We start from the raw sequence: 21454 nt of genomic DNA on the forward strand, positions 1-21454 counted from the left end.
CCCAACCAGGGATTGCACTCATGCCCCCTGCAGTGGAAGTGTGGATTCTTAACCACTGGACCACCAGGGAAGTCCCTCAAGAAGCGGTTTTTAAGTTTAGAAATACTGATGCTGTGGTATACTGTCTAGAAAAGAAGACAGACATAAAAGAGTACATACTCTATGATTCCATAAATATGAAATTCAAAAAAATGCAGGACTAATCTTCACTCCTAAAGGAAATCAACCCTGAATATTCATTGGAAGGACTGATTCTGAAGCTGAAGCTCCAATACTGATGCAAAGAGCTGACTCATTGGAAAAGACCCTGGTGCTGGGAAAGATAGAAGGCAGGAGGAGAAGGGGACGACAGAAGATGAGACGGTTGGATGGCATCACTGACTCAGTGGACATGAGTTTGAGCAAACTCTGGGAGATGGTGAAGGACAGGGAAGCCTGACATGCCGTAGTCCATGGGGGTCGCAAAGAGTTGGACATGACTGAGCGACTGAACAACAACAACAACCTTCAATGATAGAAATCAGAATAACGGTTATTTCTCAATATTTTTCATGGAACCTGATTTAATATGAGAAATCTGTTCTCCTTTGTACTTTTTGGTTTTGACTTTCTTGACATATTCAGGTGCTGGTGGTCTAAAAGATTTTAGCAATTCCTAGTGATCTCATTGGTGAGACTGTAACCAACTCACGTTTCCATGCTTCAGTATAGTATATGTGTTACATTATTATTGTTGTTAATTTTATTATTTTGCTTGTTTGCTCTTTTTTTTTTAGTGCTGAAGCTTCCCCTGCTGAATGTTGCCAACATGCTAAGATTTTGGAAGACACACAGTTTGTTGATGGGTATAAGCAACTGGGATTTCAGGAGACTGCTTATGGAGAATTCTTGAGTCGACTAAGGGAAAATCCTCGTCTTATTGCCTCCTCCTTGGTTGCTGGAGAGAAACTTAATCAGGAGAACACACAGAGTGTCATTTACACAGTTTTTACCTCTCTCTATGGCAACTGCATTATGCAAGAAGATGAAAGCTACCTCCTTCAGGTGTTGAGATACTTGATTGAATTTGAACTTAAAGAAAGTGACAACCCCAGACGACTTTTGAGGAGAGGAACCTGTGCCTTCAGCATCTTATTTAAACTTTTTTCTGAAGGACTGTTTTCTGCCAAACTTTTCCTCACAGCTACTTTACATGAGCCGATCATGCAACTGCTTGTTGAAGACGAAGATCACCTGGAGACAGACCCAAACAAGCTGATTGAAAGGTTCTCCCCAGCTCAACAGGAAAAACTCTTTGGAGAGAAAGGCTCAGACAGGTTTAGGCAGAAGGTTCAAGAGATGGTGGATTCCAATGAGGCCAAACTTGTGGCCTTGGTGAACAAATTTATTGGTTATCTCAAACAGAACACTTACTGCTTCCCACATAGTCTGAGGTGGATTGTGTCACAGATGTACAAAACTCTCTCCTGTGTAGACAGACTGGAAGTTGGGGAGGTCAGGGCCATGTGCACTGACCTCCTGTTGGCCTGCTTCATTTGTCCTGCAGTCGTCAATCCAGAACAGTATGGAATAATCTCCGACGCTCCCATTAATGAGGTGGCGAGATTTAACCTGATGCAGGTATGCTTTTCCTGGGCATTCAGTGTGAAACCAGTTGATTGGGCATTGGGGTGGGAACGGAAAGTATGATGACATTGTTCGTATATTCTTAACATTCTTTTCCCCAAAGTGTCCCAAATATTTGCTTCTTAAGTTTTGTGTTCATTTTTAAATGGAGTCCTCACACACTTTAAATATTTAGATGATTCCATTTTCTAGAACAAGGCCACCATCCCTTTCCCATGATTTCACAATTCAGAATGATTAAAAACTGAGGTGGTCTTTTATACTTCCTTTGGTAGCAAAACCTATCCTGAACTAACAAGAGGCTGTTTATAGTCCATTTCGTGTTAATGAGTATTTGTGTTTTGCTGCGGGAATGTTAATGTATCTGATTATAGGATGCCACCCTAAATACTGGGCATGTTACGTATGTATGTTACCAGCCTTTCTAAAATCTCCAGATTTTGAAATCTGAAACTCTTCTGGACCTAAACGTTTTCAAAAGAAGATTTTTGGATCTATGTTAGCACTTTTTTCCCCCCTAATCATCTAAACTACTGAAATCATGTTTTTATTTCTTAAGGGATTCTTTTAATTATATGTTATTCCCAAAAATACTGTGAAGAAGATAGAGTTTATTTGGAATACCATATATCTTATCTTTGGATGATTATTTTTTTAATGATAAGCTTTTTTTTCATGATTAGTTCTGTCATTTTGGGGTGTTTAGAAATTACATAGACATCCCTAAAATAAAATTAGAATTTCTTTGTCATCTCTGAAACACTAAATTTATTCTTACGATAACATCATTATAGTTTTATTTTTGTCATTCCAGTAGAGATAGAATCACATGCTTTCAAAATGAGTAAAAAGAGGGATTGTCCCAGATTTGAAGATGATGCTATATGATAACTTTCAGCAAAATATCTTTAGAGAGTAGATTAACAGTTCACTTTTTGCAGTAAGGATCTGGCTCTGAGAGTTAATATTTACTTTCAAAACAGCTTATGCTCTGTAGGAATTATTTGCTTTCAAGTCTAGAAAAAATGTTTTACCTTGAGTACTTTATGAACTATAGAAAAAAGTACTTAATAATAACTTGAGATAGTTTGTCAGCTTTTACAAATTAAGTTTTTAAAGATACGGTAAGTACAGCAGCAGAAACAAAGATCATGTACCTTCATTTCCTATTGTCGATATAATATGCATTAAAGACAAAGCAAAATTTTCTACTTATTCATTATAGCTCAGTATAAACATAATAAAATACAGTGGGCTTCCCTGGTGGCTCAGTGGTAAAGAATCTGCCTGCCAGTGTAGGAGACACGGGTTTGATCCCTGGTCTGGGAAGATCCCACTTGCTGGGAAGCAGCTGGATGCGTGCACCTCAACTACTGAGCCCTTGCACTCTAGAGCCTGTGCTCTGCCTCCAGAGAAGCCACCGCACTGCAACTCAAGAGAAGCCTCGGCTCATTGCAACTAGCGAAAAAGCCTGTGCGGCAATGAAGACGCAGTCTAGCCAAAAATAAATAAATAAATAAAAATGTAAAAAACAGAAGTCCTTAAAATATAGTAAAAGCTGACAGAGTCAAGATGCATATTTTATTGGGGATCCCATTTTGTATGCTTGGTTAGGTGATGTGAATATTCTTATGAAACAGATTTTTAGAGTAGAATGGAGATGGTTTCACAGTGGGGACTGTCTCTCCAGCCTGCGTCTTCCCACCTCTGTTCTGGGTTGCAGGTTGGCCGCCTTTTGCAGCAATTAGCAATGACTGGCTCTGAAGAGGGAGATCCCCGGACAAAGAGCAGCCTTGGAAAATTTGACAAAGTAAGAGTGGATCCTATGTCATGTGAAGGACTCTGTATGGAAAGTTCTGCTAAAATATTAGTGAACCTAACTGTTCTCTTTATTAAATCTTATCTCTCAGTGATGTATAAATTAAATATTCTTTTTAATTATGCTTGGTTTGGCTGTAGAGGATACAGTGTTGGATCAGTAGCATTTAAAGGAAGATGTCATCAAAGATTACTAATGCTCACTTGCTGAAATGTTGAGGCGATGCCATTGTAATGAGAGCCAAACAGCTGTTAAGATTATTTTTTAAAGTTCGATTTTTAAAAATTGTTACAAAATTAAGTCTATGAATATATGAATCAGCAATGATTGATAATTTTAAATGGATTTCATAAGTTAACGTGGCATTGTTCAGTTGATTTAACTAAATAAAAATTTATCATATTTTTAGTAGGCTGTACATTCAACCTAGATTAAAATTCAAAGGTTATGTAGTGAAGTTTCCCTTCCACCTCTGATCTCTAACCTTCATTTCCTCTTCTAAAGGTTCTTTATATTATCAATCTTCTGTTCGTCCTTCAAGAAGTCTATGTGTATATTCCTAATATATTTTTAGGAATATCTTTTCCTAATTACAAGTGGTAGGACTGTGTGTACTGTGTGCCTCATGTTTATTTCACATACCAGACTATCTTGTTGATTATTTTATATCAATTTATAGAGTTTAATTTTTTCAAATATTGGGTTTAATATAATTTTCAAGAAGAAAAGCTTTCTACGTGCTTCTTTGTCTTAATCAGAAATTTTGTTCCCTTTATTGTTTTAAATTTATTTATTTTAATTGGAGGCTAATTACAGTGTTGTGTTGGTTTTGCCATACATTGACATGAGTCCGCCACGGGTGTACATGTGTCCCCATCTGTTCCCTTACTTTAAAGGGAGAGTGTTTCACAGTGGTTTTTTTCTCCTGTTTGAACAGAGCTGTGTTGCTGCTTTCCTTGATGTTGTGATTGGAGGCCGTGCAGTGGAGACCCCGCCAATGTCCTCCGTTAATCTCCTGGAAGGGTTGAGCAGAACTGTGGTTTATATAACCTACAGTCAGCTTATTACTCTGGTAATGGCTTTATTCTGTAATAGAATTTTTTTTCCTCAGAAGTCATTTATCTAAACGTGGGCAGACCCATGGATGAGTACATTGTGTGAGAAATATACACTGTTTGAAAAATTGATCTCACAAGCTAATGTCCTTTTTACTTTTGCCAGGTGAATTTTATGAAGAGTGTGATGTCTGGAGATCAACTGAGAGAAGATAGAATGGCTCTTGACAACTTACTGGCAAATCTACCCCAGGCAAAGCCGGGAAAAAGCAGCAGTCTGGAAATGACCCCCTACAGTACTCCTCAGCTGTCTCCAGCAGCCACTCCAGCAAATAAAAAGAATCGGTTGCCTATAGGTAAAGAGAATTTCTCACATTGAGGCTTTCCTTTAAATTGAATGTTTCTTTATTAGGCTAGGCTATTGCTTAGTGATTGGGGGTATAGTTTTCAGTAATTTGGAGAAGCTCTTCTCTTCATTTTTACTGGGAGTAATTCAGGTTTTAACATTAAAAAAATATTGCACCAGATTAGTTAAAGTTCATCAGTAGGCTTTAGCTTTATCTAGACATACTTTTCATAATTGATTGGAATCATGGCCCTTACAGTATACTTATATTTCAGTGTCTTGGACAATTTTGAAAATGTGATTTGCTCTAAGTGGTCATTATTTGAATTAGGTAGACCTCTTCTTTCCATAAAGTTCTAAATAATATAATAAAATAATATTATTTTAGAAGTTTTCTGTTGGTAAAGTTGAAAATATATAGTTACTATTTTTCATTATTAGTAATAGTCAGTCTTTTATGACTGAGTTAAAATCTTTGCTATTTTATGAAATAAGGCAAAACTTTCATTTTATTTTGTCAAGCATATTAAGAACTGGGCTTCCCAGATGGCTTAGTGGTAAAGAATCCACCTGTAATGCAGGAGACACAGGAGACGTGGATTCAATCCCTGGGTCAGGAAGATCCCCTGGAGTAGGAAATGGTAACCCACTCCAGTATCCTTGCCTGGAAAATTCCATAGACAGAGGAACCTGGTGGGCTACAGTCCACGGGGTCACAAAGAATCAGACAAAACTGAGCATACACATCAGTAGGAATGTGGCATCATATTCTTCAAGTCTTTGGCTTTCGTCATCCCAAAATGTCAATTTTCAGAACTAGAGAAAGAAAAAAGTAAAACTTGACATTCAGTATTATAGTCTTATTTGCGGGGTTTTTTTTTTAGCATTAAGAAACAAGTGGTGTTTGGTAAACCAGAGATTTTTTTTTCTTCCATGATTCACTCGTGTACATTAGTTCTTTAATTTCTTGTCATTCAGAAGTGTCATTATATAAAAGGAAAAGTATCATGGAAAGTAAACTTCAAATGTTTGCCCGTTGTGATTTTGTACAGTTGTGTGACCTGGTCGTTGAACTTACTTCCTATTGTAAGAGATATGTCCGTTATTCAGAGGGTCGATTTTCTTTCTGTTTAATGCCTTCGCAACCCAGGACAACAGTTAGCAGCCATCACTGCCTGGGATTCCTCAGCCACCAGTCTTACTGCTCATATTACTCTAGTAACCCCGTTTGGTGGGTAATAGGCTGTTCCTCTTCTTACACAACTTTTATTTAAGAAATAGTTTATGAAATCGTGCTCCATGTGCATGTTGCTTTTGCTTTATGTAAATTGCTACATGAACTTTGATTACTTGCATTTTTACAAATTGTAAAGTTTATTCCGTAAGATTTCATGTAGTTGTTCATAAAGCTGAATTTAAGCTTACAATTCGAGAGAAGACAGAGTCAGCGAAGAAAGGTGTGAGTGAAACCTGTTTTAGACTTGTGGAAGTTGGTGTGTACTTTGAGTTTTTGAAAGTTCGAGTGATTGATGAAGTGATCTACAGCATTGTGGAGAGAACATGATTGTTTATATTTCTGTCTTCAAGTAGGTCAGCTTTCACTCAAACTGAAGGTGAAAGGCTTTTGTTATTATTGAGTGTTTTGGCTTTGTCTGTGTTTTTTATTTTGTACAGAAAGAGTATCTATTTAGTATTCTAGTTGTATCGAATTGTAATGGCCTCTGAAAGAAAACTGAAGCTTATCACAGAGGACTGAAACTCATAGAGAATTTGTCACAAACCATCTAAATCTTTCAGTTTCCAAAGTTCTTACAAGATCTGTAGGATGGAATACTTTCTAAAGCTATTACTTATTTACTTATAGACAGGGGAAAAAGCACCACAAAATAATTAGATCCTTTGTTAGTTCAGACTGTTCCCATAAAGCAGAAAGGAAATGTGTATTCAAACAGAGAACTCTTCTGTATCTTTGAAAAGAGGTTAATACAGTTCAGAAAAAACAATGTTTTGATTCTGTTTTATTAACAGTTGCCTAATTAATGCGTATAACTTTGTATGGCTATCAGATTTCCATACGAAATTTTCTAATGCTTGTGAGTGTAGTTAGGAGTATGGGAGACCTGTGGCAGTTAAGTCATTATGCTGTAGAAGTAGTTGAAGATACCTTGAAAAGGTAAAAGAATAAAATAATGCTTTTCTTGTCACCCCCAAGTCTTAAAGTGATGGAGGCGTGTTTGCTGTTCTGCAGGTGTAATCTGTCACTCCCTGTCAGGTGAACATGGATCATTGTTTCTGTGGATCAGTTTTGAAGGAGAGTTTGTGTCAGTCACTAGATGAGTACCTGGGAGGACATATATATTTTTTTCTTATTCACATTCTCACCAGTCTTTTTTTGTGCATGTGCAAGTGTTCTACATTAATAGAAAATATATTTTTGTATTAATGTGCCGTTTTCTTCATTTTGTTTTTTCTGTAAATTATCATACTTGAATTTTTTTGTTAGCAACTCGGAGCAGAAGTCGCACGAACGTGCTAATGGACTTGCATATGGACCATGAAGGGTCAGCTCAAGAAACCATCCAGGAGGTGCAGCCGGAAGAGGTGTTGGTCATTTCCTTAGGAACAGGTCCCCAGCTTACTCCAGGGATGATGTCAGAAAATGAGGTATGATTGTATTGTTACACACACTTGTAGCTATTAACCTTAAGAAATTTAGATTTTTTTTTTCTTGGCTATGCTGTGTAGCATGAGGGATTTTGGTTCTCCAACCTGAGATTGAACCCACTCCCGCTGCAATGGAAGCTGGGAGTCTTAACCTCTGAACCATCAGGGACAGACCGCTGACCCTGAAGCCTCGGATTCCTGCAGCCCTGAACTGCCCATTGGCAGCTGATTGCCTTTTGAGTCACTGACATCAGTGGGGTCATGGAAAGGCATAGGTTCAGTTCTTCAGTTCTTCTTGATGTACTTTCATCCCAGGGGCACTTAGACCCTGTAAATGGGTTTTTAGTTAAAAAACGATTATTTAATGTTAAGAAGAAATTAAATATGCATTTGCCATGGTTTGTTTTTCTTATCAGCAATCTTTCCATTGTGATAAACTAATGGCGTTTTATTTTTCAGGTCCTCAACATGCAGCTTTCGGATGGAGGACAAGGAGACGTCCCTGTTGATGAAAACAAACTCCACGGTAAACCTGATAAAACCTTGCGCTTCTCCCTGTGCAGTGATAATCTGGAAGGAATATCTGAAGGTGAAGGGTTACTTCATTCAAGGAGTTGTGTGATTCAAGTAATATTTTGTTTTCTGTTCTTTAAAGGAGCCTTATAAATTATAATTATGCCATCTGTGCCTCTCACTGAGGAGAGTAATGAAGTTTTCCTCTAATGATCTCGAACAGTTGGCTGTAAAGATGATTTCTCTGAATAAAATTAAGATGGCAAGAGACCTTTGGTCATATAAAGTAGAGAAGATGTATGTCTTTATTGAGACTTGAATAATACCGAGTTTTATTTCACTAGTATTAAAATATACCAAAGCTTATAGAGCTCCTTTAGAGGGATTAATGCATGTGTAAATGGAAAAAATGGACTCATAATATTTCAGGACATTGTGTATACTTTTAACCTTTTAATGAAGCGGAAAGATACAATGGAAATAGGATAGGAATTAAAAAGGAAATAAAAAGGCAAGATTGTAAAGTGAGAATATGTAATTCCATGTGCAAGGACAAGCTTTATTAATGGAAGAGTTTCAAGTTGATTAACATTTTAGGATAACATAAACAGTAATAACTTTTCCTTTTTCCCCCCTCACTTTTAAAAATGTAAGTAATGTACATTCATTCTAGAGAATGAAATGAAGGGAAAAAATTGAACCATCTGTAACCTTATCTTTCTATTAATAACAGTTAACATTTTGGTTTATTTACAGCAAAATTAGGCTTATGCTGTTTTGCAGCTTTTTTGGTTTAACAGTGTAACAATAACATTTCCCTTTGTAATTGAACATTCTTAAATAACATAGTTTTTAATGGCTACTTTCTTTAACTTCAAATGGGCATTTCTCATAATATATTTAAACTTTCTTCTGTGACTACACAAGTAGATTGTTTCCACTTTTTAGACATTATAAGAAGTCCTGCAACAAGCAACCTTAGATGGAGTTTGATTAGTTCCTTAGGATAAATGTCTAAAAGCAGAATTTCTGGCTAAAGGGTGTGTTTATTTTTAGGGTGTAACAGCATTAAAAGCACTTTAATCAGTCTTTTATTTTCTTATCAAGGCATGAAACAGTACATGGCAGCTCATGACTGTCTTGTAAAGTTCACTCACAGTATAAACGTCTCTCTAGGTCCTTCAAATCGTTCTAATTCAGTGTCCTCACTAGACCTGGAGGGGGAATCTGTGTCAGAGCTTGGAGCAGGACCTTCTGGGAGTAATGGAGTTGAAGCTCTACAGCTGTTAGAGCATGAGCAAGGTAAAGTGAGGTTGAATTCAGTTGCTCAAGTAGCAGAGAATTTACCTGGTCACAGAATAAGCAATCTGTTTTCCTGTGAGTTGGCTGTGTTCAGTTGATTATATAATGACCATTAAACTGGCATTTATTCATAGTTCCTACATTTCTTAAAAATGTGTTTGGTTGGGAATTCCCTGGCAGCCCAGCAGTTAGGACTTGGCACTTTCACTGTGATGGCCTGCTTTAATCCCTGGTCGGGGAACTCAGATCCTGTAAGCTGCATGGTGGAGTCAGAAAAAAAAAAGTGTTTAGTTGCTAAGTGGATTATTTAGGCTTAAATTACATAGAAGAACTAAAATGAATTGCTTGAATTGTGTGATACTTGGTATTTCAGTTCTGTAGTATTACAATTTTAAGCGGTGCTAAGATAAATTCTGAGGGCTCAAGGAACTTAGAATAGGGAGAAAATGGTACGCAAATGATTAAAATGATCATAAAAGTGCATTGGCAGTTCTGGGTAAGAAATACATGTGGTTCAAAGTGTAGGGAAAAGCTTATAGGGAGAAAATACTAGCCTTGAAGCCTGGCTGGCATTGGCATTGGCTGAAACTAGAGATACTCTAGGTAAAGTAATATTAATAGTATAAGCAAGCTGGGAAACCATAGTACTCTCTCAGGAACTGTCAAGTAGGGTGATAATGTGAGGTTAGGATGAAAAGCAGATGGATCCCTGTTGTCCTTGTAGAAAAAGATCACTGGTGGATTTTATGGGAATGTTTATTGCCCTCAACTGGATTTGAGGCAATGACTTCAGTGGGTGTAAAAATCACCTGAGGAGTTAGGAAAAAAGGAAAAAAAAAGAAAAGGCATTTCCCATGTCTCATTTCTAGAAATCATGGTTTCATCTCTTTTTAGAAGGGAAAAGAGGGTTGCCAGTCAGGTTACATGTGGGTTGAATAAAAGTAAGGCTGAGTTTTACTGAATCAGTTTGTCACTGTGTTATTTAGGATTAAATTTTCTGCAAAAAGCAGAAACCTAAAATAATATTAGCTTAAGATGGAAGTTGAAAGAATATCACTTCTTTAACAAACCTTTTAGGTGATTCTGGTATTCTTTTTAAAAAATATTTATTTGGCTATGCCAGGTCTTGGTTGCAGCACGAAGGACCCTTAGTTACAGCTTGTGGGATGCAGTTCCCTGATCGAATCTGGACCCTCATGCATCTTGGATCACTTGTAGTCAAAGTAGGGAGCTCTGCTAATTTTAGCTGGGCGTCTATTGGTCAGTGGGGAGCTGGCTAGTCTAGGATGACCTTTCCTTTGTTCCGTGTGGTTCCTGCTCCCCTAAAAAGCTGGTTTCAGCTTGTCCTCGGGGCAGAAGCAAGGATGAGAGAGAGCAGATGCTTGTGAGATCTCTTGAAGCCTAACCTCGCAACTGGCTCACTTCCTCTTTATCCTTTCAGACAGAGCAAGTTACCAGGCCCGTCCAAATTCGAAGAAGGGGGCATATATCCCAATTCTTGAACAGTGTCACACTACTGAGGACGTGGAGACAGTAACTGACCAGAAGGGGGAGGACATATGTTGAGCTTGGTTCAGAGAGGGAAAGAGTACATCCATGAGGGAATAATTCCGTGTTTTGGTACTGTGTGCTGAATGTTCGTGTTCAAATACATAACTTGGAGTTCAAACACATAAAGTTCTTTAAAGTTGATTTTAAAAATGGTAGCTATGCTGTGAGTTTTAAAGTGCTTAATTTTGCTTTTGCTAGCTACCACGCAGGATAATCTTGATGATAAGCTCCGGAAGTTTGAAATCCGTGACATGATGGGACTGACGGATGACAGGGATATATCAGAAACAGTGAGTGAGACGTGGAGTACGGATGTCTTGGGAAGTGATTTTGACCCTAACATTGACGAAGATCGCTTGCAAGAAATCGCAGGTAACTGCTGGTGAATGTCTCTGGAAGATTGCTGTTCGGTTATTCGTATCCACCCACCCCTCATGGGAGGGAGCTTCCGTGCTCTAACATGGTGTGTATGTTAATAACTGGAAAACTGAGATAATTGTATGTGACAAGGCATTTGTGTATTTTTTTTTTCTCTTTATTGAAATATAGGTAGTGTTTTCTCTGTCTGCATTTAAGGGTTCTTCCCCATACAAAAAAGAAGAACCAATCTTTTGAATTATCTTCTTGTCAATTCTTGTTTACAGAGCCTAGGATATGTTCTTAGTCTATGATTAGCATATTCTTTTGAAACTAAACACTTTGCCTTAAAATGAAAATTCTTATGGGTTATAGCCGTAAAGCCTTTCAGAGTAATATATTGAGATTCTCTAAAACCTGAATTCACTTCTGGAAGGTTTAATTCTGCTCCAAGGAAGGAACAGTTTTCTCTTTTTCTGTTTTTCTAGTATCAGGTTTATCGAGATACAGTTTCCATATGTTAAAAGTTACCTTTTTAAGGATAGTGTTCTGTCCCTTCTGAAAGAGTCACACAGTCTTGTAATCACCATCTTTATTTTCTTTTTAAATCATGGACCATTTCAAACAAATACAGGAGAGAACAGTACACTGAGCACCATTACCCGTCACCCAGATGCAACAGTACACATACACACCTGGCCAGTTGTTTCATCTCTTCTCCCACCTTTTCATCCCCTCTCCTGATTATGTGATTAGGTTTAGGCATGTTCCAGACATTATTTTATTTGTGATTATTTCATGACATATCTTTCATTTAAAAAATTTTAAATTTTACATCAGGGTATAGTTGATTTACAGTGTTGTGTTAGTTGTGATTCAGTTACACATACACATCTGTCTACTCTTTTCTAGATTCTTTTCCCATGGAGATTATTACAGAACATTGAGCAGAGTTCCCTGTGCTATATGATAGGTCCCTAATGACCATATATTCCATATATGGTAGTGTGCATATGCCAATCTCAAACTCTTAACTTATCCATCCCTGCCCCCCATCTTTTCCCCTTGGTAACTGTGACGTATCTTTAAAAGGTAACTTTTGCCAGTAACCTTTTTCCAAAAGTTCTTCATCTACTGAAATAGAAGTTTATTAGGTTTAATCAGAAGTAGTGGAGCGTTCTGAATTTGACTATTTTTAACACAGATGTACAACAATGTTTAATCTTTCTGTTTGTATTTTTAAGACGTTTAAATAGATTTCCCAATTGGTTTTGCATTATTTTGTTCCAGATGTCAAAGTGAGAAGTTTATTAGGTTTAATCAGAAGTAGTGGAGTGTTCTGAACTTGACTATTTTTAACACAGATGTACAACAATGTTTAATCTTTCTGTTTGTATTTTTAAGACCTATAAATAGATTTCCCAATTGGTTTTGCATTATTTTGTTCCAGATGTCAAAGTGATATTTTTCCTGTAGGTGAACTGTATTTGGGCAATAAGTTGTATTTGCAGTTGAGTGAATGCTACAAAGGAGATGTGTATTTTCCTGCAAATATACTTTATTGCTCTGAATATGTGGTTAATGTGCCAGAAAAAAACGTTTGGCCAGTATAACTTTCTGTGGTTAAATGTCTCTGAGTGTTTTTAATCCCTGAAGGACTATAATTATTAGAGAAGTGCTGAGGACACACAAAATTTGCTGAAAAACAAGAGTGAAAGCTCGTTGCAATGACTTGACCTAATGAACTGTGTTTTCTCAGTGGAGACCAAGGTGAATAGTAGGAAACTGATGAAAAGGCATTCGTGCTGTTGTGACCCAAGTGGGAAATGTGTGTTTTTAGTGGTTTTATTGATTGAAATTACTCTTACCTTGGCCTTTTTCTTGTGAGTAGAGAGATGTTGTTAGCTTCGTGTTTGCCCTTTTTCCTTCATCACTGCTCTTTCCCTGAGGATCTTTGTTAACCCTTTGCTCCCCGTTGGTTATGCAGGTGCAGCAGCAGAGAACATGTTAGGCAGTTTACTGTGCCTGCCAGGTTCGGGGTCAGTGCTTCTTGACCCCTGCACTGGTTCCACCATATCAGAGACAACAAGCGAAGCTTGGAGTGTAGAGGTATTGCCAAGTGACTCAGGTTAGTATGCTGTCATTGTTTGCTTTTGATTTGCACAGAAGTTTTAAATGTAAGGCATCCTAATTTCTATATTATGTATACCTTTTGTCAGATATACGTTTGACAAGTATGAGGCAATAACATTGCTAAAAACTTCAAATGATAAATTAGTTTAGGATGTTTTGCATCCATCAAGAAAAAATGTAGTGTTGGATGGCAGAGGCTGATAACAGGTGCTTTCTGACTTGGTTCATTTATCTTGAAAGCAGTTGTTAGTAACTCATCAGGATTCTATGTGGGACATTGAGTTCAATGTCTCTCACTAACTTACTGCAAGAGAAGAATAGCAGCACAGCTTGAACCTTGAGTGGTTGAATACCTGGTAATAAGCATGTTTAGATTTGGAGAATTTAACCCAAAGATACCGAATGTATTTTTGAAATGCATTGAAATTGAGACTCTGGAATCCCAAGAATTCTTTTGTGCAGGGTTATTATAAACGTGGCGGTGGTTTAGTTGCTCAGTCCTGTCCAACTCTTGCAGCCCCATGGACTGTAGCCTGCTAGGTGTATTTTGTACTTTCTCTTATGTATTGCATTTCTGCTTTTTTTCTGCTTATGAATTTAAATCCTTGGCTTCAACTAAGTATCAACTACCAGGATGCAAATATAAGCAACTGGGTATCTGAATTACATTCTGTTTCATCTGCTTGGCTCAAAAATATGAAGTGATTTTGATATGTGTTTTTTAACCTTACCACATTCAGACATGCTGACCTGTCCATAAGGAGACGGTAGGATTAGCTCACTGCCAAGCATCCAGGAAAGTGAAAGTGAAGTCGCTCAGTCGTGTCCGACTCTTAATGACCCCATGGACTGTAGCCTACCAGGCTCCTCTGTCCGTGGGTTTTCCAGGCAAGACTACTGGAGTGGACTGCCATTTCTTTCTCCGGGGGATCTTCCCAACCCAGGGATCGAACGCGGGTCTCCTGCATTGCAGACATGTGCTTTACCATCTGAGCCACCATTGGAGTTATTTTTTTAGAAAGTGGTTGATTTAATGGCAGGCTCGCCTGTATTCTTTAGTTTACTTAACCAGAAGAAGAAATACTCTGAGATTAGTGATCTGGAAGCAGAGTTTTCATCTGTTCACAGTGAACTGGCCTGTATCAGGATAAAAACCACAACCTTGACTTCTTTAACACTTGATCTAACTGGCTTTGCTAACTGGCCCAGACTTGGAAGTCTGTTTGCACTGAGTCTGTTCATGCCCCAGTAGCTTTCTTCATCTGGGTCACAAAAGCTGAAACTGTGATGTGCTAGCAGAATCACTAATGTGGTACCTCACTTCTTCTGCTTAGAGGCCCCAGATCTAAAGCAGGAAGAGCGACTGCAGGAACTGGAGAGCTGTTCTGGACTGGGTAGCACATCTGATGATACGGATGTCAGGGAGGTCAGTTCCCGCCCCAGCACACCAGGCCTCAGTGTTGTGTCGGGTATGTCTGTCTTGTTTTAAGGAATAAGGACTTGAAGGTGTGTTCCCACTTCCCCCTTTATAAAGTCAATAGCAAAGATATATATTTTGTTTAAGATCTGAGTAACTCCCAGGAAACAGTTATTTCTTCGGGATCTGACATCTGTGAGAAGTTACTATGTGCCTTTATAGAACTTGTCAGAGTGGTTGATAGACAGTCTGTGTGTGTTCCCTCTATAACTATCTGTTCTTGGTAGCCTCTGCTACTGTATTTAGCTGTCGTGTGGTAATTCTGATTATGTTGTACAAATCAAAGTAAATATATTTAAGCAATAGTACGAGAAAGGATATAATACCAAACAACTCCCTTGTAAAGAACTGGGACACAAAAGAATGTGAGACTATATACATTTCTCCAAACTTCATATACTTTTTGTGTGGTTATTTTGTTGTTCTTGCTGTTAATTTTTTTACCATATATATATATATATATTTTTTTTTTTTTTTCTGAAGGCATAAGTGCAACCTCTGAGGATATTCCCAATAAGATTGAAGATCTGAGATCTGAGTGCAGCTCTGATTTTGGGGGTAAAGATTCTGTCACTAGTCCAGACATGGATGAAGTCACCCATGGTAAGAAGGGGAAATGAGAATGACTTTTATTAATAGAAATGATCACATCCGTGACTGAAACTGTCAACCTTAACACAGTGCTGATGGTGATATCAATTGTTATACATCTTTGGGGCGTTATGTGTATAAGGCCTTAAAATAAGGTTCACAGACTAAATTTCATTCAGTTAATCCATTGTAGGAATCAGTCGTAAGGAAACAGTTGATGTATGGAGAAAGTCTTAGGCACCAAGATATTCTTCATAATATTTATATTGGCAGAAAACTTAAAACAACCTAAAAACTGAAAAATAGAATGGCTAAGTGAATTTTGAAGTAACCACTTATTAGAACTTGCACAGCTGTTTTTTAAATACTTTAAAGAATATGAAATAATTTGGAGAAATACCTAGAACATAATATCACTTGGAAATTTTATCTTAAAGCATTTTATATATAAGATAATAAAATGTAAAAAAAAAAAAAACCTATCCTAAAGAAAGCACTGGGAAGAAGTACCAGAGTGTTAGTAAGTAGTGATTTTATATACTGTGTAATGGTTTTTTTTTTAATTTGTTTTTTAATTGAAGGATAATTGCTTTACAGGATTTGGGTACTGGGTTTTGAAGTACTTTTATTTTTACATTTTTGTTTATTCTAAACCAAGGTTTCTTACCTCAACACTATGGCATTTTGAGCCAGGTGATTCTTTGCTGTGGGGCCTGTCCTGTGCATTGCAGCATGTTTAGCAGCATCTCTGGCCTCTGTTGGAAGCGTACCATCCCCTTCTTGTGCAGTCATGACAACCAAAAGTAAAAGTTGCTCAGTCGTGTCTGACTCTTTGTGACCCTATGGACTATACAGTCATGGAATTCTCCAGGCTAGAATACTGGAGTTGGTAGCCTTTCCCTTCTCCAGGGCATCTTCCCAACCCAGGGATTGAACCCAGGTCTCCCACATTTCAAGCGGATTCTTTACCAGCTGATCCACAAGGGAAACCCAAGAATACTGGAGTGGGTAGGTAGCCTATCCTTTCTCCAGCAGATCTTCCTAACCCAGGAATTGAACTGGGATTGCCTGCATTGCAGGCAGCTTCTTTACCAACTGAGCTATCGGGGAACAACCAAAAATCATTGCCAAATGATCACTTCGGTGGTACAGTAAGCCCCAGTTGAGAACCACTGTTCTAAACCAGCAGTTTTCAGAGTGTCGTGTCCATGGTCCACTGAGGGCCCTTATGACCTCTCAAGGGGTTGGGGAGGTATGAGGTCAAAACTGGTTTCGTATAATAAAAGGTTATTGTCCTTTGTACCATACTGACGTTGCACTGATAGTACACAAGCAAAGATGGGTAAATTTGCCGAGGCCTTTAGGACAAAGCAGGACAGCAGGACCAGGCTACCAGTCACTGTATTCTTTTCTCAGAGTTAAAAAAAAATAAAAGTTTTACTTATGAATGTGTTTGATAAAGCAGTAAAAATTATTTAATTATATATCTCAACCCTTGAGTACACATCTGTCTAATATTCTGAAGACACAGGAAATATCCCTAATGGATTTTTGCTGCATTCTGAAATATGATGGCATGTCTAAGGAAAAGCTTATATGATTGAGTTATGAGCTGAAGTAGCTGTTTTTTTTTTCTTTTTTCATTGTTTGTTTTTTCATGAAACATCATTTTTACTTGAAAGAATGATAAGCTGTAGTTATTGGTACTTGGGTATTTGGCAGACATTTCTTGAAATTAACAAAATGAGCCTGTTATTTCAAGGAAAACAACTTACAGGGTAGAGTTTGTTGCCAGTGATAAAATTCAGGCTTTCAGATAGAAATCAGAATTTTTGAAAGCTTTGTGTCTACCTCCCTGAGCATGACAGATTACTGCTATTTAAAAACTTTTCTGGTGAGATTGGTGGTGATACTGAGAGTGTCATTTTTTCTGGATATTATACGATGAATGGTGTCAACATTTGGAAGATCTGCATTTATCTAGTTGAACCAGTATTTTCCAGATGACCAACACATGATGTAACAAAATCATGCTTGGGTAAAAGATTCCTTCAAAGTGCAAGACAGACCACTTGAATTTTAATGTAACAGTACAAAAAAGTTCGTTGGTCTGGTTTCAGCTTCCAAATTGTAGCTAACCTTTAAAAAATAGTTACTACTGCCAAGGTTTGGTATAGTATTTGAAGAGTAATATCCACAGTTTCCTGAAAAGGCTGTTAAAATATTATCTCCTTTCTACTTGCATATCTTTGTGTGATCAGCTTTTCCTTATATACGTCAACCACAACAGCACAGTGCAACAGATGGAAAGCAGAAGCAGATATGAGAATTTAGCTGTGTTCTGTGAAGGAATTTGCAGAAATGTAAACGTGTCACTCTTCTGGCTTTTTATTTTGGAAAATACAGTTACTTTTCACCTAAAAAGGTTATTTGTGTTACCATTTAATGAGTGTATTCAATTGAATTAATATATGTAACATTTTAATATAAAATTTATCAAAAGTTTAAATGTGTTTTATTTATATATTCTTTTCAGTTTTAATTGCTAGTATGGTTAACTATATTAGATATAACCAACCTTATATGAGATATATAAGATATATCTTATTATATATCTTATAATATATCTTATATTAGTTATAGTATTATATATAACCTTACATATAAGTAAGGTTTTAGGGTTAAGAAATTGTAAGGGACTTTCCTGGCAGCCCAGTGGTTGAGACGCCACACTTCCACTGTCAGGTATGTGGGTTGGAACCTGGGTGGAGAACTAAGATACCACGTGCTGTGTGGTGCAGCCAAAATATAAAAAAATAATTTAAAGAAATTAAGCATGTTTTACATGACCTAAGACCAAAATCTTGAAAACTGATAATTCTAAGCTATCTTTCCTAATGATAAACTATTTCTGTAGTTTTTAGAAAGGAAAGTAATTATAAGACAGAATAAAAGGAAAATCAAATGGAAAAATCATACTATCATTCATTATCAAAAAAGAACTCAGACTAGAAAGTTTAGAGCAACAGTTTCTTTCATATATTTGTGAGTTTTAGTCTCTGCATACTTATGTGTTTTAATAGTCTCTCATTTTGATTGTTTAGACATATGCTTAGAGGGGGCTTCCTAGGTGGCACAGGCGTCAAGAATCTGCCTGCCAATGCAGGATATGCAAGAGACATGGGTTCAATCCCTGGGTTGGGGAGATCCTCTAGACTAGGAAATGGCAACCTGTCCCAGTATTCTTGCCTGGAAAATTCCATGGACAGAGGAGCCTGGTGGGCTACAGTCCATGGGGTCGCAAAGAGTCGGACATGACTGAGCGACTGAGCACTCATGCTCAGAGGAATCATCTTTTACTCTGTAGCTTTAAAATAACGTATTTTAGAGGTTCAAGTTTGTTTTGTGGTATAATGTAGCTTGACTCACTTTTGTTATGAGTTCTCTGTTGCTGAGAACAATAGTGAATTTCAAGTTTTAGAACTTTTAATTTATGCTCCTGCTGTAGGTAGTATTTGTTTTTATAGGTGAAGGCAAAGTGGACTCAGGAAACTTAAAACATTCTGAAAGTTTTGATGATTTTCATCTTCTGACTCTGCTCTTTGCAATAACCACAATATAATTTGGCCATTAAAAGTAATAGGCATATGGATACTAGACCACTTAAACATAATTAAAATCCATGTATGTAGATAAAAACCTAAAGTGAATTTGACGTAATCAGAATATACTATTTATTAGACTGCTTTTTCTGGTATGCCCCTCAAGTTCTGATTGGTCAAAAAGGAAACCTGTGGAAGAGAGAGCCTTTTTCGCTGCGTGGAGACTGCCTCTGAGTCATGACTCCTGAGTTGGTCACACCGTCTGCCCGTGTCTTTCAGGTGCCCACCAGCTGACCTCTCCTCCGTCTCAGTCAGAGTCTCTGCTTGCCATGTTTGATCCATTGTCTTCGCACGAAGGTAAAGTAGTCGGGTGAACTTTCTGGCTCCTGTTCTATCACGGCCAGAAGAGCAGAACTACAACCCCTTTGTTCATGCCTTTTGGGACCAGTTGTGTCTCAGCTGAGAACGTTTTTCCTGTGTTGCAGGGGGAGCTTCTGCTGTGGTAAGGCCGAAGGTTCACTATGCCCGGCCGTCGCACCCACCCCCAGACCCCCCGATCCTGGAAGGAGCTGTGGGAGGAAACGAGGCCAGGTTGCCTACCTTCGGTTCCCATATCCTGACTCCAGCTGAGATGGAGGCGTTTAAGCAAAGGCACTCGTACCCCGAGAGATTAGTTCGCAGCAGGAGCTCCGACGTCGTGTCTTCTGTCCGGCGCCCGATGAGCGACCCCAGCTGGAACCGACGCCCAGGGAATGAAGAGCGAGAACTCCCTCCAGCTGCAGCCATTGGTGCTACTTCTTTGGTGGCTGCGCCTCACTCTTCATCTTCATCCCCGAGTAAGGACTCCTCAAGAGGAGAGGTACGGGACACAGGCCATGCAGAAGAGCTTGCTCGTTATGGTCAGCTACAGTTAGTGTTCCATCTGCCTAGTTCTCTTGATACCTGAAATTAATGCGGAATATATAAATCTAGGGTGAAGGAGGGACAGTAGTCATGTCTAAAGGTGGTTTGTCAGTCTGGTATGTCCAGCACCTTAACCCATTAAAAAAATCCCTCTACTTTGGTTTTGTAGTATCTTGCATTTTTATGATACTTTTAACTTTTCTACAAGTGATTTTGTATCTCATTTAAACCTCACGGTTTCCTTCAGAGATGGATAGAGGAACTGCTTTTTTTCTTTTTCCAATAAGTTGTTATTTTTAATTTTTCAGCACTCACAGGGTTACTAAAAAAAGTTGGAATGAGACACAAAGAGCCTCCCTCCCCCAGCCTTGTGAGACTTAGGTGCCAACCCGATGCTCCAGTGCATATTTCTCTATCTTTCTATGTAGAGAAACATTTCCAGTTCAAGAACAGCAGAATTCATGTCTCTCATTCTGTGTTTGCAATTCCCTTCTCCAGCAGTGAGAAGCCTGCTTTCATGATTCTTCATGTAGGTACTTAATTGATGAGTCTCCCTCGTAATGAATATCCCACCCCCACCACTGAACCCTCCCTGGGTGCCCTCATTTCCCTTCTTAGGTTCTGATATCCCATTCACATGGATGCCCTCAGAGAAGGTATTTTTAGTTCCAATTTTGTAGATGAGAAAACAAAAATAAAATGATTTGTCTAAGGTCATATCATAGATTAGTAAAGGAATTATAGTCTCTGCCTTTTGACATGTAGTCTTAATGATAACTCATAATTGATGGTCAAAGCAGCAACTTCGCAATTGGTCACATCTAGCTTTGAGCAGCTGTGCCACATCCAGTCTGTATAACTTTGGGGAACCTGGGGAGATAACCTTTTTTAGCCTCATATTTCTCATCTATAAAGAGGGCTTAGTAATATTTATTTCCTGAGACTATAAATATTATTGTTAAGCCCTTTTGCTGCCCTGGTAGCTCAGACAGTAAAGAATGTGCCTGCAATGCAGGAGACCCAGGTTTGATCCCTGGGTCAGGAAGATACCCTGGAGGAGGGTATGGCAACCCATTCCAGAATTCTTGCCTGGAAAATCCCATGGACAGAGGAGCCTTGCAGGCTATAGTCCGTGGGGTTGCAAAGAGTCAGACACGACTGAAGCCACTTAGCACCCACAAGGCTACTGTGAAGTTTAAATGAGGTAATACATGTTTTTCATTCAGTGTTTGGCACACAGTACATACTTAGTTTTATTATTAATACTACTGCTACCTCTCTCCAAATCTCTAGATTTTATCTGCATTGCATTTAGTCATCCCTTATGAGTATTTATTGAGTGCCTACTCTATGCTGGACTCTATTACCCTTTTGGCTTACTGACAGTAGTGAGATAATGCCTGCCCTCAAGTAATCAATCAGTCTAGTGCTTGAAAGGTATACGTCTATGTTCCAGAAGCTGCCTGTACCACAATAAGAACAGTTTTGCTTTGAAGACAAATGAGTGGTTTTTGT

At 38.2% G+C, this 21454-nt stretch overlaps 1 protein-coding gene across 6 annotated transcripts in view; it reads left to right on the forward strand.

Annotated features, from left to right (window-relative positions):
• Positions 1–21454, forward strand: part of GAPVD1 (GTPase activating protein and VPS9 domains 1) — a 76192-nt gene that overhangs the window by 32117 nt on the left and 22621 nt on the right. For 3 of the 6 annotated variants that reach the window (XM_027556272.1, XM_027556269.1, XM_027556270.1), the window contains exons 3-15: positions 777–1620; positions 3350–3436; positions 4383–4517; positions 4667–4856; positions 7350–7510; positions 7970–8036; positions 9200–9325; positions 11075–11248; positions 13221–13361; positions 14701–14835; positions 15327–15446; positions 19316–19393; positions 19522–19895. In XM_027556272.1, coding sequence (XP_027412073.1) covers positions 777–1620; positions 3350–3436; positions 4383–4517; positions 4667–4856; positions 7350–7510; positions 7970–8036; positions 9200–9325; positions 11075–11248; positions 13221–13361; positions 14701–14835; positions 15327–15446; positions 19316–19393; positions 19522–19895 — 2632 coding nt within the window. Of the gene's footprint in view, positions 1–776; positions 1621–3349; positions 3437–4382; positions 4518–4666; positions 4857–7349; positions 7511–7969; positions 8100–9199; positions 9326–11074; positions 11249–13220; positions 13362–14700; positions 14836–15326; positions 15447–19315; positions 19394–19521; positions 19896–21454 lie in introns of all 6 variants that reach the window. The other 3 variants (XM_027556266.1, XM_027556271.1, XM_027556268.1) reach the window with 1 other exon arrangement.

Source organism: Bos indicus x Bos taurus, chromosome 11, assembly GCF_003369695.1.
Source record: "Bos indicus x Bos taurus breed Angus x Brahman F1 hybrid chromosome 11, Bos_hybrid_MaternalHap_v2.0, whole genome shotgun sequence".
NCBI classification, from domain to species: domain Eukaryota; kingdom Metazoa; phylum Chordata; class Mammalia; order Artiodactyla; family Bovidae; genus Bos; species Bos indicus x Bos taurus.